The 27,965-nt window shown below is 33.3% G+C and overlaps 1 protein-coding gene across 2 annotated transcripts in view; it reads left to right on the top strand.

Annotated features, from left to right (window-relative positions):
* Positions 1 to 27,543, top strand: part of CDH9 (cadherin 9) — a 132,864-nt gene extending 105,321 nt beyond the window's left edge. For both annotated transcript variants that reach the window (XM_032861913.1, XM_032861914.1), the window contains 9 exons: positions 508 to 627; positions 1,210 to 1,377; positions 3,585 to 3,772; positions 4,685 to 4,938; positions 16,211 to 16,347; positions 16,789 to 16,910; positions 20,713 to 20,830; positions 20,929 to 21,180; positions 26,261 to 27,543. In XM_032861913.1, coding sequence (XP_032717804.1) covers positions 508 to 627; positions 1,210 to 1,377; positions 3,585 to 3,772; positions 4,685 to 4,938; positions 16,211 to 16,347; positions 16,789 to 16,910; positions 20,713 to 20,830; positions 20,929 to 21,180; positions 26,261 to 26,748 — 1,847 coding nt within the window. In that variant the 3' untranslated portion in view covers positions 26,749 to 27,543. The remainder of the gene's footprint in view (positions 1 to 507; positions 628 to 1,209; positions 1,378 to 3,584; positions 3,773 to 4,684; positions 4,939 to 16,210; positions 16,348 to 16,788; positions 16,911 to 20,712; positions 20,831 to 20,928; positions 21,181 to 26,260) is intronic.
* Positions 27,544 to 27,965: the final 422 nt, after the last annotated feature.

The raw sequence follows: 27,965 nt of genomic DNA, 5'->3' as shown, positions 1-27,965 counted from the left end.
TCAATTTTATGTCAGTTTGTTTTTTTATTTAAAAAGGCCCCTCTATTTTTTTATTCTATTTACAATATACAGTTAACTTACCAGAGCAAAAAGCAGCCTGAGTGTTACAATGCTGGTTTTATCTTTGAATACACATTTTCAGTTAGCAGTAACTGCATTAATTGAAAATTGCATGTGCATTGTATTCAGTGAAAAATGTTTCCTTACAGTATTTTTGATCAACTAAAAGTGCAGGGCATTTGTTTCATTATGTTCATTTTTATGATAAAATAGTTTGCTGATTTTTTTTCAGATAGCTCAAACCATAAAATTAAGGGATATTGAAATTTTAAAAAAGGAATGAAAAAGAAAAGTGTGGGTTTTTTGAGGCAGCATCCCTTAAAAAAATTTGTTTAAATATATATCATTGTCTCTAACACACCACACGACTAGCAGTAATTTTTCAGAAAGATGGTTTTCAAAGTTGGAAGTATTTAGGTGTCTGTGTTTGGGTTGGGATTCTTGTAGGTACATCAGTTATACAAGTGACGGCGACAGATGCAGATGATGCCAACTATGGGAACAGTGCCAAAGTGGTCTACAGCATATTGCAAGGACAGCCATATTTCTCAGTGGACCCAGAATCAGGTAATAACCTTTAAGACTTGGTCTCTTTCTCACGTTATAATACATCTGGATGCACAATTATAGATTTTTCTGTATTTTAAAAGCTATTGATTCAGCATCATGCTTTCATTTATTCCCTACAGGTATTCCATGGAAATAAAAGCAAATTTCATATTATTTATGTAGATTATTTGAACTGTTAGCTTTTGAGACTATTACTTACCGAATTTAAATTCATGACACCAAATACAAAACTTCAGAGATTTAGCACTTTGCGTGTCATAGGAAATACTCAAAACCCAAGGAATGTGACGATCATCAAAATCAAGCACTCTTATTAATCTGAAGATTTCTGGATGAAGTTAATTTTCTTAATCAAAAAGATAATTAAATTGATTTAGCAAACTCATTCCCTGTACAACAGCCAGTGGAAGATTTCTTTCTGTTCTGTCAATTACAATTTAATATTTATGGATTTCATACATTTAGGTATACCAACTTTTTATGTTTGTTATGACGAACTTCTGTAAAATAGATCTTGCATAGGTTAATCTTAAAACTCAATTATTGAATTGTAAAATATTTGTCTACTTTCTCTAAAAGGCATAATAAAAACTGCACTACCAGACATGAGCAGAGAAAATAAAGAGCAGTACCAAGTGGTTATACAAGCCAAAGACATGGGCGGCCAGATGGGAGGCCTTTCTGGAACCACCACAGTAAACATCACTCTGACGGATGTCAACAACAATCCTCCTCGATTTCCCCAGAGTAAGGAAGGTTTTATTTATCCCATGTTGGAAGCCTACTCCAACACACTATGAACAGAGGCTAATATTTGTACGAGTATTTTCACTATCAGTTTATGAAGAAAGGCAAATCCACAACCAGTCCCCCTGACAAAATATCACAATTTCCAAAAATTGATTTCCCAATATTCACTATGATCATCCAATCTTTTTCTTATATCTTTTATGGTTCACAGTGTGGACTCTCAATTCTGACTGCCTGGTTTCAAATTCATGTCTGTCACTTGTCTTACCTCGGTTATCTTGTCTGTATATAAGAATAATACACTCTTATTTATTTATTTACTTATTTATTTTTTATTACATACAGTTGATTCCAAAACACACACTCGATGTTTTTAAGTCTCTGAAATCAAGGCAATTTGGGTTTAATTGGCAGGATTTGTTTTTCTAAATGGCTCATCGAATTATGGCATATCTTAGTTCTGATGTCATCAAGACATGTTAAAGTTTGCTAATATCTGTTACATATTTATAAAGATTAAATTAGTCAATACCCCTTTAGTCATCACCATTTTAGGCATGTATGTTAAACCATAGATGCTTTCCATGCCATGAGTTCCCATAAAAACAGATTCTAATCCTTTGCTGGGAATGTTTCCTTTTTGCAGTGAATAAAAATATAAAGGGCCCCATTTTTGAAATGTTCAATGAAAGGGTCTCAAATTTAAATTTATGACACTAAATCCAATACGTGAGAGTATTTTCCAAACTAGCGAAATTTAAAACATTTGATGATTCAACTTTGGATGTTTGACATACACATCCAATAAATGTTTTCAAAAAGTTTGCTAAGAACATAAATAATAAGCTTAATTATCATAAATCTACACTTTGCATTCAGTTTCCTTAAATATAATCTGAAAGAGTATGACTTGAATTCTCAAATGGTTTGCTACTCTATAATTCCATAATCTATTATATCTTAGCAAAAGGTGTAGAAATATTATAGTAATAATAAAAACATTTAAGAACTAGCCATGGACTAAACATATTAAGGACATAATTTCATTTAATTCTCATTTAAAAAACAAACAAACAAACAAAAAATAACCCTGTGAGCTAATTCCTGTCACTATCACCCTATTCTTATAGAAATCAAGGGTTAGAGAATTGAACTTGCCCAGTAATAAGAATTCCAATGCAGGCAGTTAGATTTGGAAGTCCTTCTTTATCACCAAGAAAATTGGGAAGAATATAGACTTTGAAGTCAGAGAGACTTAGTTATTAATCCTGTGTTTCTCAATTTCATAGGATGATTTCCTTGAGCCCTATCCTTGAAGATCATGTACCTGCTACCTTGGTCTTATGAGGACTAGTGTTAGAATTAAATAAATTAATATAGAGAGCCTTTCCTTATACAGAGTTCAGCACATATTAAATGTTTAAAAACATGGTGGGTATTATGGAGGGCACGTATTGCATGGAGCACTGGGTGTGGTGCATAAACAATGAATTCTGTTACGCTGAAAAGAAATTTTAAAAAAATGTTTAAAAACAATTCTAACTTTCGTTAACTCTTTTTGTAACTTTTTGTCATTGTCTTTGAATAAAAAGTCACAAACTAAATGCTTTCAAGGACAGCACAATGCAATATAATGACTGGCTGAAAACTGTAGGAAATAGAAACATTCATATACCACTTAAAGGTGTTAAGAATCAAAAAAGGAAGGAAGGGATGGAGGGAGGGAAAAAGGAAGACAGGAAGGAAGGAAAATTCCTGTGTATGGATTTAACTTTCTATCCCTGACTTAGGATAGAAGAATAAGTCCATGTTTTTGAAGTAATTTAAAGAAAAATACAGGTAAAATATGTATAATGATAATATTGAAGGCTCTAGATATGTAGTAAATGGTCAGTTTTCTAGCCCTCTTGAGCAAAAGTTCTGGATTCTAATAACATGTCTACCATCTACTTTTTAAATAACCTTGGAACATTCACTTAATCCTGAACTTATATTTCTCATTTACAAAATGACAGTGTTCTGACTTTATGAATTATTTTTCCAACTTAATAAACCTATAATTTTTGACAGTTTACAATTCCAATTCAATACGATGAAAACCTTTCCCAATTTAAAGTTAATTTACTGAAGTAAAAAAGGCAGAGGAAAGAAGACTTTTGTTATCTAAAGACGAAATGTCAAAACATCTCTGATTTAATTTTCAGGTACGTATCAATTTAATTCTCCCGAGTCTGTACCTCTTGGAACCCATCTTGGAAGGATAAAAGCCAATGACCCTGATGTGGGGGAAAATGCTGAGATGGAATACAGCATTGCTGAAGGAGATGGAGCAGACATGTTTGATGTCATCACTGACAAGGATACACAGGAAGGGATTATAACTGTCAAACAGGTTTCTTTACACTGTCTTCATTTTTTCATTGAGTGCTTACAGTTTATTTTTGCTTTTCAGTTAAGGGAAGAAAAGCCTAGGATTTATTTTTCCCATCCTTTACACACTGTCCAGTTTTTATAGAAGTGGGTATGTTTGTAGTTTCATATCAAATAAGTAAACCAACTTCATCACTGACACTTAAAAAGTGATACAAAACCTTAACTGCTTATAGTAGATGATCAAACTAGGATTAGATAGCCTCAAAAGATAGGCATACAGCCATAACTTTACTTCATGTACTTTTCAAAATATTTAAATTAGCCTCTTTAAGTTGATGAAAACTGAAGATGCTGCATGTTTTTTATGTTGGATGCAGTGTGAGAGAATATTATGAAACTTTACATACTATAATCCTGAGAAATGTGGATTAAATTCTGATTTCTTGATTTTTCTGTTTTCATTCATATCTTGCTTTCCATAGTGTTCAGATTAATGAAATATGGTTTTCTTTCTAAAATAACAGTTTTAGATATGTTGGAACTAAGGAAGCAATTTATATGAATAGTTTGCTGAATCTCTACTTTTTTTCTATATTTTGTCTGATTTTAACTTTGTATCACTTTGATAATAATAATCAATAATCAATTTGTCCATTAGATAATACATTTTGCCTGTGACCATCAAAATGTGAAGTGCATTACCAAGTGGGAATTGATCTTAATGTACATACCATTATGTTCACCCTCTGTGAATAAGTGTAAGACAAAACAAAAAATTACTGATTTATTTGATATATGTAAAAAGCAATAATTGGGGAAGTTTTTTAACCACAGTTACTGGTACCATTAACAGAGCCGGTTATTACATTTTAATATTGTCTTCCATTGTCATGTCTGCTATATCATACTAATTTTTCTTATTTAACATCAGAATTTAGATTTTGAAAACAAAATGCTGTACACTTTAAGAGTGGATGCAAGTAACACTCACCCTGATCCCCGATTCCTACACCTGGGACCCTTCAAAGACACAGCCGTGGTCAAAATAGCTGTGCAAGATGTAGATGAGCCTCCTGTGTTCAGTAAACTTTTCTACTTGATAGAAGTAGATGAAGATGTGAAGGAGGGCAGCATTATTGGACAGGTTACAGCGTATGACCCAGATGCCATGAACAATTTAATAAAGTAAGTATTTTGTAAAACTTTAAGTCTGCAAAGAAATAATCATCTTTTCACTCTTTATAAGCATGTGGAAAAAAAAATGATGGTGTACTATGTATGATCAAGTACAGTAACAAGTCTAAACACTTCTATAGCACCAACTCTTGGCTGGACTGCCTTCTAAGTGATTTTATTGCATTTGACTCATCACTTTACAAGGTAGATCCGATTATTATACCTGTCTGCAGGTAATAAGATTAAGGTACTAAGCATTTAAATAACCTGCCAAACAATTAGTGGGTGGCAAAGCTGGGTTTGAGAATCAGGCCATCTGGCTCCAGAGTCCATGACTTTAATCCTTTAGCTACTGTGATTCTTATCTCATTGTCTTTCTTGGAGAAATTGTTGTCCAATAATAAGTGATCTAAACAAATAAATCAGAAGAACATTGTTCTAGAAATGTTATGAAGAGGTAATCTGAAAATGTTGAAAAATCTTTTTTGTTTATACACTATGTTTTTTTTAACTTTTTATTTAAATTCTAGTCAGTTAACATACAGTGCAATACTGGTGTCTCCTTTAAAAACAGTTACTCAGCATACCATTTATTAAAATTTTGGGAAAAAATAGTATGTCAATTATATTCTAATAATAACAGAGAATTAGTAAAGAAAAAATGATATTTGAGAATTGCAAACATTAAAATTAATATGGTATTATGAAGTATGGTGTAATACTTTCCCCAAGTTTAAAATTGTATTAACCTTTTCAAAACTTTCAAATATTCCGCAATCTTAAGTGATTACTACGTGCGGTTCTTAAAGGGAATGCAAATATAGTTATAAATGGATAGGCTGGGTGGGTGAATATGGGTAGGTATATCCAACTGTGGCATTAAATTCATGATACCAGACCATCAAACATTTTGCCCATCCCTTCCTCTGTAAAATTACTGTTACCATTTATTGAGCAGTTACTATAAGCTAGAGAGTCTAAAGAGATTTATTATTTATTAGCTCAGTTAAGCCTCACCATAACTTTATTAGGCAGGTATAATTGTTATCACCCAAATTTTATACAAGAATAAATTGAGATGCAAAGAGTTAAAGGACACACAGTACAGAAACAGACTGAGGATTCAAACTATTGTTGATCCGAATGCATAGCCAGCTCTTTGGCAGACATACCCTTCTTTCTTAATGACCTGTTTACTAATTAGAGATAATTAATATAATGTTCCTCATTTGTAGACTAATTGAACCGACTTCAGTTATACAAGGCAGATCCCTCGGGAACAAAATTATGCAAAGGGCAAAACATGGTTTTTGTCCCTCAGAATTTGGTCTAGTTTCCTTTCATTTTTCCCATTGCCCACAATAGGGAATTTCATAAGCTCCAACTATAGACATGTTAACTTAGAAAACTACAGCCTTTTTATTCTTTTTAAACACATGTATTGAGGTATTACTAACAATAAATTGCACTTTAATTTGTATGATTTGATCAACTTTTGTATATTCATATGCCCACTAAAACATCAGCGAAATCAAGATAATGAACATATATCTTACCCCCCAAGTTTGTTCAAGTACTTTTTAATACCTCCCTCCCAAACTTCCTAAAACCCATCCTCCAGCCCCCAGGCAAACACTGATCAGGTTTCTGTCAATATAGATTAGATTAGATTAGATTAGATTGGGTTTTCTTGAATTTGTACAAACACAATCATAAAGTATTCTCTGTTGTCGAACTTGTTTTACTTACATAACTCTATTGAGATTTTTCCATGTTGTTATGTGCATTAATAGTTTATCCCTCCAATTGCTGAAAAGTATTCCGTTGTTCAGAGATGCCACAATTTGCTTATCTGATCACTGATCAGTTTTGAGTTGTTTGAAATACTTGGATATTGTAATACCTTTATACACATTTGTATTTTAGTATATATACAAACATTTGTGCGTAAGAATTTGCATAGTTACATGTTTTTCACTTTTCTTGAGTAAATACCTATTAGAGTTATGACTGGACCATAAAAAGTAAGCCTTTTTAATCGCAGCCATTCTAATAGGTGTATAATAGTGTCTTATTGGCTATGTGACCAATGATGTTGAACATTTTCTGTGTGCTTAATGTGCCACTCATACGTGTTCTCTGATGAAGTATTTATTCACTACTTGCTTAGATTTTACTGTTACTTCTTTATTATCGATTTGGGGATACATACACACACATATCTACACACGCACCCACTTCACACAATGGATACAAGTCCTTTATCAGATATGTGATTTACAAATATTTTCTCTCAGTTAGTGCCCTGTATTTACATTCCCATAAACTTTCAAAACTCTAAATTTTGACAAAATCTAATTTATTAAATTTTAATTTATGGATTGAGCTTTTAGTGCCTTATATACAAAACATCTGCCTGATTCCAGAATTCTTATTCCATGTTTTCTTCTGGAAGATTACTGTTTTCAGTATTATATTTACATCTATGATTTATTTTAATTTTCTATTACATGAGGTATGGATCAAAGTTCTTTTGCTTTTTAGTATATGGATCCCCAACGTTTCTAGCATCTAGCATGAGTTGCAAAAACTATTCTTGTCACTGAATAGCCTTCCCACCATTGTTAAAATTCAATTGCACATGTATATATGGGTCTAAGTCTGGACTCTCTCTTCTTCCAATTATGTATTTATATATGTTTGCAAAATCACAGTTTTCTGTACCTTTTTAAAAAGTCTTGAAATTAAATATTATTTGTCATTTAACTTTTTTTTTCTTTTCTAAGTTTGGTAATTCTAGGTCCTTTTTATTTTCATATATCAACTGCTACAGAATTTTGATTTGAGTTAAGTGTGTAGAGTAATGTACACAGAATTGATGCCATCCTAATGATACTTAATTAACCCAAAAGAATATATTTTCTCTGCTTATAGAAGGATTTTTTTCAGCTATGTTTTGTGGTTTTTTATGTCTACAAAAAAACATTTTTTATATTTCTTTTTATTGCTTTATTGCACTGGCAAAAACCTCCAAAACTATGTTAAGAAGAAGTAATAAGAGCAGAAATCCTTACCTTCTACCTTGTCTTATGACTAAATCATTTAGTCTTTCATCATTCAGTGGGATGCCATCTGCAGGGTCAATTTTATTCTATTCCTTTTGTTCTAAGTATTTTTATCAGGAACAGAGTTTGGATTTTGTCAAATGGTATTTTCTGTGTTTACAGAGATGGCCATATAGTAAAATGATGTATTATTTGATTTATTTTTTAAATATTGAACAAGCTCTGTATTATTGGGATAAAAGCCTCTTAGCTGCATTATACTATAATCATTATACACTGTTGAATTCAGTTTACTGAAGTTTAAAAATAATTTTGCACCTATTTTTACGGGGACATTATTTTACAGTTTGGTTTTCATGTAATGTCTGTTTGGGTTTGGTGTCATGGTAATACTGTCTCACACAATGCAGTCAATAAGTATAAGATGCTCTTTTAATTTTTTTTGAAGAGTTTGCATAGAATTGATATTATTTTTCCTTAAACATTTGGCAGAATTTAAAAGCAAAGGACTGCATTATCTTTCTTATATGAGTTATAGCTACAAATTCTGTTTCCTTAGTAGTTGTAAAGCTCTTCAGGTTTTCTTAATTCTTGCATGACCTGGTTTGGCTTTTTTTCCCCCCCTTTTCTTCATCTTTCAGGGAATTTTTTAATTTCATCACAGTTGAAAAAAGTTGTTCATAATATTTATATTATCCTTTTGATACTCTAGTAATGATAGCCATTAGTGATATTGTTAATTTGTAGCTACTTTCTTTCTTTTGTTGTCCAGCGTGACTAGACTTTTTAGTTGATTGATTTTCTCAAGGAACAAGTTATATTGGTTTTTCAATAGTTTGTTTTCTCTTTTTTTGCTCCGATCTTCTTTTTTTCTGCTTACATTGAGTTTCATTTGCTCTTTTTGTCTATGTCTTTGAGTCAGAAACCGAGGTCATTGATTTGAGACCTGCTATTGTTCTCATATGTGCATTTTAGTGAGAAATAAATTTCTCTCTAGGTATACCTTTAGATGTGTTGTTGGTTTTTGTACCAATACAATAAAAATTTTGCATTGTCCTTAATGTTTATTTTTCTTTTCTTGTCAGTTGTGTTACAGGATGCTTTTAGCTTCTGTCACTGGTTTTAGCAATTGGATTATGATGTAACTTTCTATAATATGCTTCAACTATTTTGTACTTGAAGTTTATAAAACTTCATGAATCTGTGATTTTTATGGCTTTCCTCAAACTTGGAAAAGTTTCCAGCAAGTCCCTTTAATATTTTTTGCCCTATATTCTTCTCTTTAAGGGCATTTAATTATAATTATGCTAGGTTTCCTATATGTGCAATACAGTGCACGGGTGCTATTTATCTTCTTTTTTTCCCTTTTAGCCATTTTAAATCGTTCCCATTCATCTTCATCTTCACGTTTATTAATCTTTTTCTCTTTCGATATCTAACCTGCTTTAATTCCATCTAGAGTATTTTTTCATTTCATAGATTATAATCTCTTCTCTGGAAGAGTTATTTCTGGGTTGTTTTCGATTGACAGATTTTTCCTGGCAGCTATATTTTCTTGTTTTTTTGCATGCCTGTAATTTTTGACTTGATGACAAACACTGTGGTTTTACTGTGTTTAGTGTTAAGTAGCTTTGCATTTTCTTTTTTCTTTTTTTTTTTTTAGCTTCGCATCTTCATATATACTCTTGAGTTGCATTCAGATGTGTTTAATTTTTTTCATTTATTTGAGAGATACCATGAGTGAGAGAGAGAGAGAGAGAGGAGAGAATGAGTCCGCACAAGCAGGGGGAGGAGGGGGGCAGAGGGAGAAGCAAACACCCTGCTGAGCAGGATCCTGGGATCATGACCTGAGCCAAAGGAAGATGCTCAACCGCTTACCTGAGCCGTCCAGGCACCCCTCAGATGTGTGTTTAAATTACTCACAACGTCTTAATCTTTTGGACCTGGCTTTTGTGCTTTATTAGCGCCCTTTTCCTAGACCTAATTTTGCCCCATAAATCAAGTAAGACCTTCCTGGGTAGTCTACCAAAGCCCCATGAGTTACGAATTTCTCCTCTTAGGTTGGTGGAAACAGAACTATTCCCAGTAACATGCCAGTTCATAGTTTTGCTCCCTCCTAATCCTTGTGATTGATTACTTCTATTGTTTCAACTTTAGCTATATCCAAATATGTTCTGATCAGAACTTAGCTGAAAACTTGAGTTATATTTTCTTCAGATTTTAGTAGTTCCCGCTTTGTGGAGCTCTCTCCCATGAATTACTCAGCCTTTCAAACTCTAGACACTTTGTCCTCGACATGGACTATCAGCTTGAATGCAGGAGATTGACAGACTCCATCTGGTATCTCATTTCCTGTATTATTGTCTGGAACCTCTCCCTGGCAGCAAACTCGGAAGTTTTATGGATCACATCCTATCTCTTTTCTCTGGGATTATTGTCATTGTTCGCTGGTGTGTAATCCTTCAAAAATAATTTTCATTTAGTTTCATATATTTCATTTAGTGTTAGTGGGGTGTGTGTGTGTGTGAGCGTGCGCATGCACGCACGTGTGCAGGGGGGACTAGTAAATCCATTCCTTGTTATTTTACAGTTGCTAAAAAGGGACATTCAAAATATTTTTAAAACATGTTTTTAGTTATATAATGTAGTCACTCTTGTATAGGAAGTTTTGTAGTGAAGAAGACATCTATTAAATTTTTCTCTCAATAGATACTTCAGTGGTATTTTACTCTACTTTTACTAGGTTTTGAAAGTTTCCATTTATCAATCACCTAACTAACTTTAGTAAGTAGAGATCATTATAATATATATATAGGTTTATGTATTTTTATTAATTGTAAATATTTGATAATGCCATTAACCTCAATAAACTTGTATTGTATAAATAACACACTATTGTGTAGGGGATACATGATTGCTGGAAACTTGGTTGCAGTCTATCAATCTATATATATCATCTATATATATATAAAATGTATATATGTATACATATATATGGATTAGATATAGATACAGATTGATACAGATACAGATATAGAAATAGATATGGATACATAATCTACCCAGTCTATACAGATATATCCCTTCCTATATCTGGAATTTCCTCAGGATAAGGACAGGCTGTTGCCTGTTTATATAAAGAAATATGCATACACACACACACAAAACCTTTAGATATCTTACTACACTGTGAGAAACTAGCAATAATTCAACAAGGAGACAACATGTAATATGTGACACTTTCGTTTGCTCCTATAGAATTTAGAAGGAGGATTGATCCCCACAGCAGAAATGGGCTACGATAAGCAACATGCAGAAATATTTCCAGGGAAATCTTAGGAACTATTTCTCACCCACCAGTAAATCTGTTCATCAAACATATTTTCTGATATACATCTGCCGCTTGCAACATGAGATTATGATTACAATTAGCAGCTGTTGTCAGCTCTGCTTTACTTCATTAGTAATCATGGATTTCCCAAGTTATAGGGTTGATTATAGCTTTACAGGTTCTGAAAGAACATGTTGTCTCATTTCACACCTATTTTATGCTCAACGTATTTAAAGTTCAGCAAATTTTAGAAGAAATTTTTTCTACCGCAGTCAAACTGAGAAGTAAGTACACAAAAAACTTGTTGGAAAGAAATGTTTTTATGCTTCAATAAATGTACATGATTCTGCCCTAAGCCGGAATGAGTGAATAAATGGATGTTTGTATGGGGGTGTGTGTGTGTGTATGTGTCAGTGTTTCTCTAATATTCTAATACTTTGATTTTATTAGAGAGAATAAAATAATATTCATTTATTTAAAAATCATGATTATTTAAAAATCATGCCATTAATATTTGAAAAAAAAATTTGAACTATTGCTCAATATTGAGCAACTTTTGAGCAACTATTTTGAGCAACTATTGCTCAATAGTTGAGCTCAATAGTTGCTAAAATTTGAGCAACTATTGCTCAAATATTGCTACTATATAGTCACATTCTCTTTTTGAAGAGCAATGAAAGTTTCATAGTTCGTAGATCGAAAACACATTTCTGGAATGCAGTAGCTAGAAAGGAAAGAGCAAATTAATAGCGTAATAATACTGACTTAGTGGGTGGAAGATGTACGTGGCATTCAGTAAAGGAAGAGAAGTACTACCCCTGACACATTTCTGCATACTACTGATTTGTTCTGGTGTTTGCAATTTAATTTACGTGTTTTATTGTGATAGATGAAAATACAGGGATCTGATATGTGTTGGATTCTTAACAGAAGAACATGAAAAATGAAAAGAAAACAAACTGAAGCAGAGTTCAGCTTCTACAGAGGCAGTTCTCTTGTGCTCTTTTGCATTTATTTGCTGTTCTGCAGATCTTGTTTCACTTAAGAAGTTATGCCAGCAGCCATTTTTTTTGTTTAACTAACTGATCAAAATTAAATGTAAGGAGATGAATAAAATAGTGTTGTTTTAATAGGCCATCTGCTGGAATATGAAGATAGCTTTGTCCTGTGTTGTTTATCAAGCTCTTTCTGGTCATCTGCAGTAATCCAGTGTATTTATTACTAATAGGTAAACCAGAATGTCCCATTCTGTGTTGAAAACAGAATATGGGCTGCTGAACAAAAGACAGTTATCACTGGGCTTTGACAAATTGTGAGACATCATTTGCACTAGGGCAAATTTCTGAATATATACCTGGAAGTGTTCAGTGTTCGTGTTAAAGTGAGCCATTTCTAAATTGTCGAAGTGGTTCTCCACCATGAATTCTTCACTTGGAAAGTGGTACCTTTCAAGATTGAATCTACAAATAGGGTAGTCAGAAACTTATTCTGACACCACATAAGCTCCAAGCATGTCAAAGCTGCACTTGCATAAAGTTAGAATTGTTATCTATTCCTCGACCATAGAAAGCCCCATGCTCATCTCCAGGGCAAGTAACAATGAGTACAAAGGAATTTTATTTTTCATTTTGATCTTCAATGCTAACAGTAGGAAAAAAATCCAATGTCTGATTAGCCATAGCAGAATGGCTAGCTACTGACTTTTCCAACAATCAAAAGAAATATATTCAGGCAAATATTATAAATTGAATTCCACTCAATACATAGATGTGGTTGAGTTATGTATGTGTATATATATATATATATATATATATATATATATATATATATATAGTTTTTTTTTTTTCGCACTGCTTTCTTTGCATTCATTTTAGGGTTGTTTTATTCATTAGCAGAATTTGGTGAAAGTATTTAATTATTTAAGTAAAACAGAACATTTAAACATGTTCTACTGGCTTTCCTAGTCCATGTTAGGAACTAAAATTGTATGAGGCTTGACACCTAGAGATAGGAAGCACTATACTTTTTTCCATGTCAGCATTTATTAAGCAATAGAGATTTAGAAGAGAAAACTTAACATGACTGCCATCCTCAATTTTAGTACATTAATAGTTATTTTTTTAATAAGCTTTCAGATCCTTGTCTGACAATGAATTGCTGGTTAAAACCTGATATAAATTTTGCTTCTAGGAGATATACATATACACCACGTGTATTTTATATATTTATTTTTGTATCTAGCTTCTAGTTACCTTCTATCTCTTTAGGAGTTCCCACACCAGAAGTATAGCTACTTTTCAGCAGTGACCATATATCATATAATCAATAATTTGACCAAATATCAAAAATCTCCCCAATTTTCTCATAACACCATGTAGGAAAATTACAATTACGATTATTGAAAAAGTGAGAAGATACCACCATTTTTCTGTGGCTCTATTGCCCACCGCACAACCCTTCCAAAGGACAAGAAGGTGAAGGGTCTGGTTTTATATTTTGAGACTAGGTACAGAAAGGAACCTAAAACCAACTATGTAAAGCTTTTATCTATTCCATATTCGAGATAAATTATATAGGGGTGCCTGTGTGCCTCAGTTGGTTAAGTGTCTGCCTTAAGCTCAGGTCATGATCCCAGTGGGATCGAACCCTGCGTCAGGCTCCCTACTCAGCAGGGAGTCTGCTTCTCCCTATGCCTACTGCTCCCTCTTCTTGTTCTTTTTCTCTCTGCTAATAAATAAATAAAATCTTTTAAAAAAAATCCAGTATATGTATATTTTGCCCACATGCTCAAATACTCACTTTGAAATGGTATCTGTCAGTCTGAGAAACTCTTTTGATAAAGTTTAGCAGAAAATAAATCAGGCAAACCCCGTGATGTTAAGCTATTACAATTATTTTGGAAAGCTGAGTTTACTAATGGATCTCTTAATTTCAGTATAGTTCATATAACAATAGACTAAGTCATGGATTCTTTATTAGAACAACCAAGGCAAACAAACAAACAAACAAGAATCAAAGAATTTAGATAAATAGATTTTCATCCAATATTTTTTTTAAATTACAAATATTTCATGTTTATAACATTGGCTGCTCAATATCTATTACTTATATATTTGTCAAAGTCAGTGCCTGATACTGAATATATGACATTTATAATGAGAGTTGTAACTTCCCAATTTACCAGATCAAAAATGAGTTCATTTGCTAACTGAAGTCAGTAAGATACCTAGAAAAATGAGAACTATACCGGACGCTGTTTAGTCTGTTAGTTTTCTCCCTTTTTTTTTTTCTTTTTCTGTCTTTATTCTAATCAGTTTATTCCATCGTATATAACCTTACTGTATGAGCCTTGTCCATAGGCTTTTAACATGCAATTGGCCTAGGATGTTTGTTAGAAATAAAAATCCCAGCTCCAACACCAGACCTACTGAATCAGAATCTGTTCTTAACAAGATCCTAATGTAATTCATATGAACAGTAATGTTTAAGAAAAACTTGTTTTCCTATATGGCTTAATTAGACACTCAGCAGAAATCTCAAACAGATGTAAAGTGTTAGTATAGCCTAATACGGCCTAACATAATGAAAGGATTTTATTATAAGCTGGTCTTTTAAAAGATCTTTCTTATAAGTCCACCGCAGCCTTCCATTGCTGTCATTAAAAATTACCATAAACTTACTGCTTAAAGCAACTCAAAGTTATTGTCTTACAGTTTTATAGGTCAGAGATCTAGGATGAGTCTCACCGGACTGAAGTCATGGTGTTTGTGTGGACAGGGCCACATTCCTGTCTGGAAACTGTAGGAGATAAATCGTTTCCTTGCTCACTCAAGTTATTAGCAGGCTTTAGTTCTTTGCAGCTACAGGTCTGAAATTGTTATTTTCTTGCTGTCAGCTCAAGGTTCATCCTGAGTTTCTAGAGGCTGCCTGTATTCTTTGGCATGTGGTTCCTTTCCGCTGTCCTCAAACCAGCAATGAGAGGTTAAGTCCTTTTCGGACTTTAAATCTCTTTTTTCCCTCCTGTCTTATTTCTCAAGACCCCATCTCTGCCTTTTTCTTCCACTTTAAATGGTTCATATGCTTAGTGTAGGCCTATCTAGATAATCAAGAATAATCTCCCTTCTCGGTGACTTTAACCTTAATCACATCCTCAAAGTTAACTTTCACCAGGTAAAGTAACAGAGTCCCAGGGCAGGGATTAGGGGGTGGGCATCCTTTGGGGGGAGGCGGGGAGGCATTATTTTGCCCACCACGGAGTGATACAAAGTTTATGATGACCTCTTCCATAGCCAGCCTTGAAGAAAAGAGTCATAAAACTCTGTGTAATATGTCATTTCATTTTTATCTGCAATAGCTCAGAGGAATAGATTGGAGGATAACCTTTATTCATCTGAGATGTTCCTTAAATAGAGAGCCATTCAAGAGCAATGTACTTTACAGCAGCTTCTCTCTATTCACTTACAGTCATAAGGACTCCGTGGACACATGTTCTTGTGTTTTTTAGCATAATTTTAATTTATCTAATGCAATTGACTCTATCAAATTTAATATGACTGATTACTATGTTTCAGGCACTGCAACAGGTCTATGATAGGTTAAGCAAATCAAGTGACAATTAAAAACTCACTTAAAGGTTGCCACAAGGACTCAGGAGTATAAATAATAACTCTAAAGTACATATAATCATAGAGTAGTAGTGATGGAAAAGGCCAAATATATCAAACCGTGTAAATGACAATTATATTAAACAAAAATTTGTGAAAGTTGTCAGCATTTTACTGGTCATGACTCTATGAGAACATTGCTTAAATTGCCTATAACGTTAAGAAATAGCAGATGAATTAAGATTCTTAATGCCTAGATTCATGAATCTCTTTTCTGCCAGATACTCTATTGATCGGCATACTGATATGGACCGGATTTTTAGCATTCACTCCGAAAATGGCTCTATTTTCACTTTGAAACCCCTCGATCGGGAATCATCTCCTTGGCACAACATCACCATTACAGCCACAGAAATAAGTGAGTGGGAAATAATCCACCTGAACACCAAAGTGGTAAAATAATAGCATTCCGTAGACTCTATTTCTTGGATGATTTTATCATTAGCAACATCAGACTGTGTTGGATACTTGTATTATTTTAATGACTATCGAATATCCACTTTTTAAACTTGATATTCTTTTATGCCTTACTCTAGGATAGAAATACAATCTAACCTCCTAAAAATAATTAATCTAAGAAAATTATGTCTGACAAATAATACTTCATTCTCAATCATATTCTCCTCTTTTTAATCATGCTTTCCATCTGGACCATGTAAGAAAGCTCAACTATTCATCAGCAATCCAATTGAGAAAGTGAATACCACAGAAATGATCTGTTGCTAAGTTACAAATGGGGTGAGAGGTATCACCGCTCTCTGTAAATGAGACTGAAGTCTTACACATGTTCTCGTTGCAGATAACTCAAAACAAAGTAGCCACATCCCTGTCTTCATCAGAATTCTAGATATAAATGACCATGCTCCGGAATTTGCCATGTACTATGAAACATTTGTTTGTGAAAATGCAAAACCTGGGCAGGTAAATAAAATTATTATAAACTTTAAAAATATATCTCCTCTTCACAAAGGCAGATAACATTATATTAATTCACTTGCACCAACTTTTTTTTATGCAAACCCTTGTCAATCCTCTTGGTCACATGTTCATCTCCCCTTACCAAAACACTCACAGTGATCTAATCAGATGACTTCTGAAGTTGTTCTTATTATGAAAGTCATATGTAATAGGAAAAGTTTTAATATATGCTTTAATTTATATACAGGGTATATAATGAATATATATATGGAAAGTTCTTCCCTGGATTCATAATTATGCTGATACTGAGTTATATTCAAGAATAGAATGGAAATATATTACTAAATAAAACATGAAGTATGAAAATGAAATTGTTCTGGGTTAGTATAAAGGGAATCACAATAATTGTCTCATTGATTATATTTTTCCTCTTTTAATCTCAGGCAGGATATTTTGGTTTGATAAATTATACTTTGAGATTTGTCAACTTTAACATTATTGAGATAAAATGAGATTGTACAAGAGTTACAAAGTCTTCTTGCAAAGTCCCCCTAATATACAAGAGATCTCTAAAGTAACTTTAAGCAAATGCAGAGTATGTTCATTTTTGACACTAATATGGTATTTTATAAATGACAGCTACTGCACAAATTTCACTGAAAGAAATTTTAACAAGTTATTTAGATACTTCTTTAAAGAAAAAAAGTAGATAGATGTTAAGAATCATATATAATTCTATTGTGTCTATTTAAATATAGAAAAAAAAAGTGAAATACTGTCCTCCTTTTCTTCCAGTGAGGATTGCAATGGACCAAATGTTCATCTGAAGCCCTAGCCCCCAAAATGGCTATATTTAGAGATGGAGCTTCTAAGGAAGCAATGAATGTTAAATGAGATCCTAAGGTTGGGGCTTTGATTGGAGAGGATTAATGTCCTTCAAAGAAGAGACACCAGAGAGATCGCTGTCTCTCTCTCTATGCACACACTCAAAGGAAAGGCAATGTGAGAATGTAGCAAAGATGTCTGCAGGCCAGAGAGAAAGCTCTCATCAGAAACCTGCTAAGCTGGCACCTTGATCTCAGACTTCCAGTCTCCAGAACTGTGAGAAAATAAATTTCTGTTATTGAAACCATCCAGGCTGCAGTGATTTTCATGGCAGCCCAAACAAGCAGACCAAGACAGAGATTCCACTTAATATACAAGAATAAAAATGGGGTATTATCATTATTTGCCAAAAAGAATCATTACACAGTTATTTGGATTAAAGATTGTTTTTCTTTTTTCACTTTGCAACATGTAATGGACATACTCTCAATTTAGTAAATGATTCTTTTTAATTTGATGCTGAATTTTTATAGTACAGCTATACATTAATTAGCTTATTCAACTATCCACTTACTAACAGAAATTTGGTTTATAAACACAATGTTACTCTAGCAGATAGCACTATAATGAGCATTATAATACATTTATATTTATACACTACCTGGTACTCTTTTCCTTTGATACAACCTTTGAAGCAAGAATAATTAAATTGCATATATAAATACTCACCAATGCCTCCGAACAGCTTCCCAAATAGGTCATTTACCTAGCGTTTTGCCTATTTATTGGAACACTAGACTTTAAGTGTCCACCCAATAGTAATATCTCATAATAATTTTAACATGGATTCTTCCCCAATTTTTCAGGCTGAACATTTTTTCATAAATGTGTGGCCATTTTAAAATAATCTTCACAGATGTATTAGTTTCCTAAGGCTTCTATGAGAAACTACCACAAACTAGAGAGCTTAAAATAACAGAGATGTGGTCTCCCACAGTTCTGGAGGCTAGAAGTCTGAAATCAATGGTGTCAGCAATCTGTCCTCTCTGTAAAGACTCTAGGAGAGGACTCTGTTTCCTAACTTCTGGAATTGCCGGAATACACTGGCATTCCTTGGATTCTAAGAATTACTCCAAATCTCTGTGCACACTGTCCCATGACATTCTTTTTCTATTTCTCTGTATCCACATTTCCCTCTTATGAGACTCCATTCATTGGTTTAGGGCCCACACTAATCCTACGGTATCATCTTAACTTGATGGCATCTACAAAGAGCCTGTTTCCAAATAAGATCACATTCACAGATACTGGGAATTAGGATCTGAACATGTATTTTGGAGAGACAAGTCAATTGACAATAGCATATACATAGTCTTTCTTTATTTGCCTATTAATATACTTTTCTTCTGTTGACCCATGTGAGTGATTGATACACACTAAAATTAGTATTTGAGAATGATAAAGTATATTGACATTAACTAATAATTATTTTAATATATACTATTAAAATTTCTGTCATTGTTCATACACTTGGCAGAAATCAGTTTGCTTGTTAAAATTAACAAGGCTGAAAATATAGTTTAAGCTTACTGATATGTATTCTCTATTAAAATATGCATAAACAGTGGCCCATCTACTCATTTTAAGAACTCAGCCATATAACCATAGGACTGATGTTGTTTATGTCTAAATTATTCCTAAAAATTAGACATATCATTGCCAATCTGGAACAGGAGGTTAAACGAAAGTATTTAAGTAATAAAAGTATTTTTTTCTAGGTCATGATCCAATCTCCTAAGGAGAAAATGTGCATTACATTTGTATTAATAATCGTGCACCTTCAGAAGCATTGTATAAACAAAAGTAAGGTTCCATGACTCTCTGCCAATAAAATGAGTGAAATCCTAGTTAATATTAAATTAAAGGGGAAATGGTATTGACTAGTGAGTACTCAGGTTAGTATGGCTGTAGAGGGTACACAATAACCAAGACAACAGGTATGTCAAACTGCTGTGAGATTCCAATAACTGTTCATCACAGAAGTTGCACTGTTACACCTGGAAGTGGTGCAACTCTTTCTTTTTTGTGGAAAAGAAATCTGAAAGTAAGAGTAATTAAATGGCTGTTGATTTCAAGTCGCACCAGATTGCAGACCCGTGACTAGAAAAACAGGCCCCATGATGGGTAGCTTAGTGCTTTTTCCCTATAAAATGTTCAGTGGAATTTTTCTGACTGACCCATTATTTGCTGCTCCATCTTCACAGTAAGGCACACTTCTGACTTACAGTGAGTACAGTTAAGAGGTGTTGTAATTTCTCCACTTTGACCTAATTTTATGAAATATTAAAGGCATTATTTTTATATCTTCCTACACTTTACAGATACCATTAAAAGAAAAACCAAAACTTTGAATAAAATATGCAATATGATCGTAGTCAGATCGTCCCATCGCTTTAGAATCTTCTGCTTTCTGGTATTATGTACCATATTGCTTATTTTTCCAAAACTATATTTATAGTGTTCTTGATCTGTAGGAGTAGCTGTGCTAATCACTTTTGTTTTTTTTAAAAATGCATCTGTTATGTTCTCTGCCTTTGAGACAATCGTTAGTTAGTGGAGGCAACAGATTAGTAACCAATTATTAATAAAACAGACTGGTGTTCTCTAACAATGTTAAAAAAAGATAGATGTTGGACTGATTAAATTGTTCTTTGAGGTTGGATATTCCAGGAGCCAAGAATCAGACAGTGATCATAGAGACACCTTGCACAGTAATACTTGATGAACATATTTTAACCTTAACTAATTGTTACACTACACTGAACCATAAAAAGCTTTGGCATAATTTCTGAAAATGGCCCGTTCTTTCTTTCTTTAATGTCAATGATATCTTTAAAACACAAACACTGACTTAAAATGTCCTATAACAACAAGAGTTGCTTTTCGTTGTGCCTTATTTAATTTATTGATTTGGTTTCAGTTGATTCAGACTGTCAGTGTCATGGACAAAGACGACCCTCCCCGAGGCCACAAATTTTTCTTTGAACCGGTACCAGAATTTCCTCTCAATCCGAACTTCACCATTGTAGATAATAAAGGTATAGAACATTTTTTAAGCTAAAACTGAGATCTTCAGATGCAAAATTAAAAACTGGTCTGAGTTTTTTCTCCCTCACTTTTTTTTTTTGCCCCCTAGATAATACAGCAGGAATCATGACTCGAAAGGATGGGTACAGCCGCAACAAAATGAGCACCTATCTACTGCCGATTTTAATCTTTGACAATGATTATCCAATTCAGAGCAGCACTGGCACACTCACTATCCGTGTGTGTGCCTGTGATAATCAAGGAAACATGCAGTCCTGCAATGCAGAGGCCTTGGTCCTAGCAGCTGGCCTGAGCACAGGGGCCCTCATTGCCATCCTTCTTTGTGTCATCATCCTACTTGGTAAGCTACACTTCCGAATGCTCATTTCACTCTAATAAGTCTCTCCCTTCTCGTTCAGTGATGGTGCAACCGAAAAGCACACTTCTCTAGAGCTAAATGTTGAAATAGTTAACTTTTTATAAAATGGTTCTTTCTACTGGAAAAAAAATTGAGTTCTCTCTGAGATAGGTCTAGCTATCCAGAGATAAAAAACAGATAAGGGCGCCTGGGTGACTCAGTTGCTTGAGTGACTGCCTTTGGCTCAGGTGATGATCACAGAGTCCTGGGATCGAGTCCCACATCAGGCTCCCAGCTCCATGGGGAGTCTGCTTCTCCCTCTGACCTCCCCTCTCATGCTCTCTCACTCTGTCTCTCTCTCTCTCAAATAAATAAATAAAATCTTTAAAAAAAAAAGATAATAACTAGTGCTATATACACATATACAGACACATATTTTAAATCTATTTTATATTATACTGCTTAGTGCTAACGAACCATGGCCACTGTTCTAAGGATATTTAATTTTATAACTGATTTAACACATATCAACTGTGTAAGATAAATACGTTGATTCTTCTCAAGAAAGACTAAACGTATAAATTCATTCATTTAGAAAGGTTTTAACGAGCATTCAAACTCATAAGTCTATTTCAGAATTTTCCTTCTAAACCATTATTCTCAAAAACAAAGACAACCTTTACTAATAAAATTACAAGCAAAATTACTAATAAAATTACTAAACAAAATTACTAATATACAAAATATTAAATTATGTATATTAGACACCTAATTGGCAAGTGCATTTAAATTGTCAAGATAAGATAAACTTTTTATTCATGTAATTTGTGAAACATAGCTGTAAAATAAAAGTTTAAGTTCATTTTTTAAAAATATCACTATGACATTGTGGTCATACCTAGTCCCGCAATGTTTTCTAAAGTCATGCTTTCAATAGCAAATGTTTTATTTGAGCATGCCCTAACAGGACAACAATTTAATTCAATTAAACTGTTGTTCCACTGTAAAACATTCCCCCCAAAATTGTTTCCATCAAATATTCATCCAAAATGCTTATGCTTAGGGCATGAGAGCCAGCCAAATTTATGTTCCAGTGCTCATATGTGCTGGCTCCTTTTCACAGCAAATCCTTTCAAGCTATCTGGATGAAATCCCTTTGGCCAGATATCCTTGCAGGACTTCAGTGGGGGATTGATGAAAAGTGAGGGGAAAACATTTGTCTCAGCTAAAATGATCCAACTATTTAGAAAAACATTTTCTCAGGGTGCTTTAGAATGTTCATACCACCAATCCACATCTCAGAACTGCTGCTGGAAAGTTCAGCTCTTCTATAAAATATTTTTGTCTCCCCACGGAAAATAAATTTTGGCTTCCCTTTTGGCTAAGTGCTACTGATACTATATTTTATTTGCTCACACAGTTCTACTTTCCTAATTTCTAACAACATGGAAATATGTACCTTACAAATTTGATTTTTAGCATTTCTATATTAAGATAATACACACAGACATAAAGATAAGCATGCACACATGGGGGGAACAAAAGGACCCCCAAAACAAGCTGAGATACCATAACATTAAGAAACTAAATTGCATATTTTTCCTATGCAGAAATCCTAGAAGGCTGTTTCATTATTCTGAAAAGTCTGCCACCTTTCTGCCCTTCTACCTTCCCAACTGGCTGCTTATATATGGAGTGGTTTTCTATTATTTTAGTTTAAAATTGGTTCTAATTCAGGTTTTGTTATCAAACTTCCTAAAGCATTTTTGCTGTGATTTCACCTTTTCTTTAAGTTTTTATTCAAATTCAACTTAGTTAACATACAGTGTAATATTAGTTTCAGGTGTACAATATAGTGATTCAACCTTCCATACAACACCCAGGGCTCATCACAGCAAGTGCCCTCCTTCATCCCCATCACCCATTTAACTTATCCCTCTTCCCCACCTGTCTTCCAGCATCTCTCAGTGTGTTCTCTTTAGTTACAAGTCTATATTATGTACGGTTTGCTTCTCTCTGTTTTTCTTTCCCTGTGTTCATCTGTTTTGTTTCTTAAATTCCACATATGAATGAAACCACATGGTATTTGTCTTTCTCTGACTTATTTCACTTAGCATAATACTCTCTAGCTCCATCCATGTCCTTGCAAATGACAGGATTTCATTCTTTTTTATGTCTGAGTAATATTCACGGTATAGATATATACCACCTCTTTATCCATTTGTCTGTCGATAGATACTTGCACTGTTTGCATAATTTGGCTATTGTGGGTGATGCTGCTATACACTGCGGTGCATATATCCTTTTGAATTAGTATTTTTGTATCCTCTGTTAAATACTTAATAGTGTAATAGCTGGATCATAGGGTAGTAATATTTTTAACTTGTACTGTTTTCCAGAGTGGCTACACCAGTCTGTATTCCCACCAACACTGCACGAGGGTTCCCTTTCTCCACATCCTCACCAACAACTGTTGTTTGCACACAGTTAACTAAATTTCTAAGTTTCTATAGTAAAGAGAGACTACTCTTAGCAAGAGAGTGATATAGCATGGACAATGATACTTTAAACCTACCTATTACAGTCTGAAGAAATGTAGTTCTTAGAGTTTGTCTATGTTACAAGGCAAAGTCAAGGACTAAAATCTGAGGCAGGACTTTTCTAATTATTTTGGTTCCTTAAGACACCTTGGGAGTCAGAGGAAGCTTATGGGAAGTATTTAGAATGATAATTTAAATTAATGTATTAGACAAAATGTAGCATATGTATCAGACAAAAGGAAATGTGTGCATCCAATTAAACAAGAAATAAAAGCAAAATGTGCTTATTGTCATATGTACCCTGTTCTAGTGCAAGTCTAATGATCATTTGAGATATGTCATAACTAAAATGCAATATAAAATATCCCTGCTTTCTAGTGATTTTATAGTAACTGTATATTCTGATATTCGTAATAGAAATAAATTTCAATTACAGATTAATGAACATAATGATACACTTTTTTCTATTCCTTATCTTAACCTTTCTAAATTCCATTCAATAAATAACCTCAGGCTGGGGAAACGAAGTAGGTGATTTTGACCCAACAGAGGGGAAAAAAACTTAGAATATTCTAAGGTCCACTTGTGGAAGTTAATAAATATTATATTAGCTAAGAAACCCTTCAAACAATTTGACTATATTGTTGTTCTTTTATAGTGAGAATTTATAAAAATTTTGAGAAAAGTAGAGAATTTATAAATTAATTTAATATTAAATTTAGAAGGGACATTTTTACTCCATGATTCACTAGATTGGTGGGTTTCAGATCTATCTTGGAATTAATTAACTTATTTTCATCCTTTAATAGGGAAGAGTACAAATATGTTCCATTTTTATTGAAAAAGTCTCTTTTTTTTAATTGTCTCCAAGATGATTCTGAATATAATACCTCAGCACCCATATTCTGTGGAGAATATAATACCTCAGCACCCATATCCCTATTCTGTGGAGGTTAACTGAAGATGCTTCAAATGAATTTTTTTTTTATTCTTTCTACCAATTAGTAGGAGCTAAGGAAAGTATGTTGGTCAATATGATGATAGCATTGGACAGGCTTTTAATGGAGTTATAATGCACTCAAAAGCCTTGGTGAAATGTGGTCTTAATGTAAATGAGTTTGCTTTGTGTAATCTCAATACAAAAATTGAGAAAAGAAATGACAGATTTTGAGCCAACATTTTCTTCTTTTTTATTAAAACAGAGATAGTATTGACAAAACATTTAGCTGCCCAAAGTAAGGGGACCCTGTTTTTTTTATTTCTCCCATGCAATGTGCAAGGGTGCTTTAGCAAAATTAACTTTATTTCTTAACATTTCTTATATATAAAATTAGGGACTTGGTCCATTTCCAATGGAAAACTTACATCCTGGAAATCATATGTTTTTTTCATATTTTTAAGTGCATGTGTAAATTGCAAAGCGTATTTATTCTGCATACATTCACTGTCACATATACACATATGTTAAATTTCAGTAATATAGCAAAAAACAAGAAAGTATATTCTCTGTGGGGAAGTTCACAATTAGCCTGATAATATGGGTATGTAAATAATAAAACAATATATTGAATAGTGAAGAGAGGGATTATAATTAACATTTTCGCCAGAAAGTTCCAAAGCAACTGTATACGTCAAGGAAATCTTCAGTAACCAGATAATTAGTCTGAGCTGTCTTGTAAGATGAGTACAGGTTAAAGATAAGTTAGAATGAATTTTATATTGTCAATTATAGAGTTATAGTTCAGATTTTAAGTAGGCTTTCAAAACCAAGTCAATAAAGGAATTTAAACATATATGAGCAGGGGGGTGGGAGGATGGGTGAGTCCAGTGATGGGTATTAAGGAGGGCACGTATTGAACGGAGCACTGGATGTTATATGCAAACAATGAATCATGGAACACTACATCAAAAACTAATGATGTACTGTATGGTGACTAACATAACATAATAAAAATAAAAAATAAACAGATATGAGCTACTGGGAGGAATTAGATCAGTAGCACGTATATATTTATGTGTATATATACACACATATGTATATGCATGTGTGTAGTATATGCACATATATAATGCATACATATGCATATATGTGAATAATGTTTTGTATATATACCCTTGAGTCATTAAGAAAATATTAAATTGGTGCTTAATTTCTCTTGGGATACTAATGACTATAGCTTTAGAATTTTATTGTGTTTAAGCAAGCTTACTGTTGAGAGGAATGAAGAATCACATAATTATCAGTTGGCTAAATGAATTAGCCATAACTGAATAAGGCCTTTGCAATGCCAGAAATCTAAGGACAGTGAGTCTTGAAAGTAAATAAAGGGATTGTAAAATCTATTGCTTTACTAATGCAGGACATTTAGTCATTGGCCCAAGGCACCCTGTATCTGTGTAGGGTAGTTACTCTGTCCAAACAAATCTCAGCATCTCTCATACCACACAAACCTCCTTCAGCAAAGTGTGCTATATTTAACTTAAACCTGAATCATGGAATCTCACTATTTTCTCTTTGTTGTTGTTGTTGTTGTTGTTCATAGTTTTAGTTGTACTGTTTGCTGCACTGAAGAGGCAGAGGAAAAAGGAACCTCTGATAATTTCAAAAGACGATGTCCGGGACAACATCGTGACCTACAACGATGAAGGGGGCGGTGAAGAAGATACCCAAGCTTTTGACATTGGCACATTAAGGAATCCAGAAGCAAGAGAAGACAGTAAACTTAGAAGAGATGTAATGCCTGAAACTATATTTCAGATAAGGAGGACTGTGCCTCTGTGGGAAAATATTGATGTACAAGATTTTATCCACCGAAGATTAAAAGAAAATGACTCAGACCCAAGTGCACCACCCTATGATTCACTGGCAACATATGCCTATGAAGGGAATGATTCCATTGCAGATTCACTCAGTTCTTTGGAGTCTCTCACAGCAGATTGTAACCAAGATTATGATTACCTCAGCGACTGGGGGCCTCGTTTTAAAAAGCTTGCCGATATGTATGGGGGTGATGACAGTGACCGAGATTAAGAGTATTGTATGACTTGATCCATGTTTTTGGAAGTGCTCTCCTTGTTACTAGATTGAGTGGCCCACATTCTCTTCCTTGGAGGAAATTTTTAAAAATTTGAAATTACAAACAATACGTAGGTGTTGTCTTAGTAAGGGTTTGCTTAATCAGTAAGTTTCTGTGAATGAATACGAATGATATAGATTTTTAAAAAAAGTAATAATAACCAGTTCACTCTCTTTGCCTAACAATCTCTGAAGGAAAGTATATCACATCAATAATCAATAAAAATTACATAAAAGGCTTTTTGTGCCTTTACTTAACTATAAAGACTTTATAAATGTTTTCTTAACTGACTTACAGTCACCTTTACTATTAAACATTGTGCAACTGCTTTGTAAATTAATATGAAAAAGTATATCCCTAAAGAAATAGGAATGACTATTACTGCCATATTTATTTAGTTGAAGAATGTCTTTGTGTTAATTCATTCATATTTTTATAAATGTATATTTATATTTTTATATTTTTATGAAATAAACTAGTATTTATAAAAATAAATATCATTTTATTTAATTTCCAGAAGCAGTTCTGCTCTCACTTATATCAGAAATTTTTTACATCTTTATAGGCAAAACATGATTCACTCAGGGAAAAAAACAGTTAAGTTACTGCATGTGATTTAGAACTAGAAGGTAGCAAGACTGTAAAAGAGCTTTAGTATAAGTAATGATGTTTTTCTTCTGCTACTTAAATATGGAAAAGGGTTTATTGAACCGTTCATATCTACCCATCGATAAGATGTGAGATCTCTGAAATACAAACTATTATAAATATGCTTAGAAATGATTAAGTTTTTTGTATACTTTTTTTTTTTTTCTGTAGAATCAACCAGTGAATTTTATTGGAGAGTGTATGTAAGGAATGTTATGCAGATAACAAAAAAATCTAAATCACTCTTCCTTCAATAGAATAATTTTCAGAATGAAAAGTAATAGTTCTGATTTTTTTTCTCCACAATCAGGTAATTCATGGTATATAATCTGGGTGACATTTAAAATGTGTATCAACAGAGAGGAGTTTGGGGTTTTTTTAATTGAAAATTTTACTGAGGAGATTCAAAGTCACTGTATATTTGAGAAAATCTTAAAAGAACTAGTGACATGTCCATTGGAGATAAGAAGCCTTAGCGAATGTGAAGTTTTACTAATGATGGGACTTGTCCAGAAAACAGAAT

The sequence above is a fragment of the Lontra canadensis genome, unplaced genomic scaffold (assembly GCF_010015895.1).
Source record: "Lontra canadensis isolate GAN:19392208 unplaced genomic scaffold, GSC_riverotter_1.0 scaffold22, whole genome shotgun sequence".
In the NCBI taxonomy this organism is placed as follows: domain Eukaryota; kingdom Metazoa; phylum Chordata; class Mammalia; order Carnivora; family Mustelidae; genus Lontra; species Lontra canadensis.
This window is presented reverse-complemented; position numbering and strand designations above follow the sequence as displayed.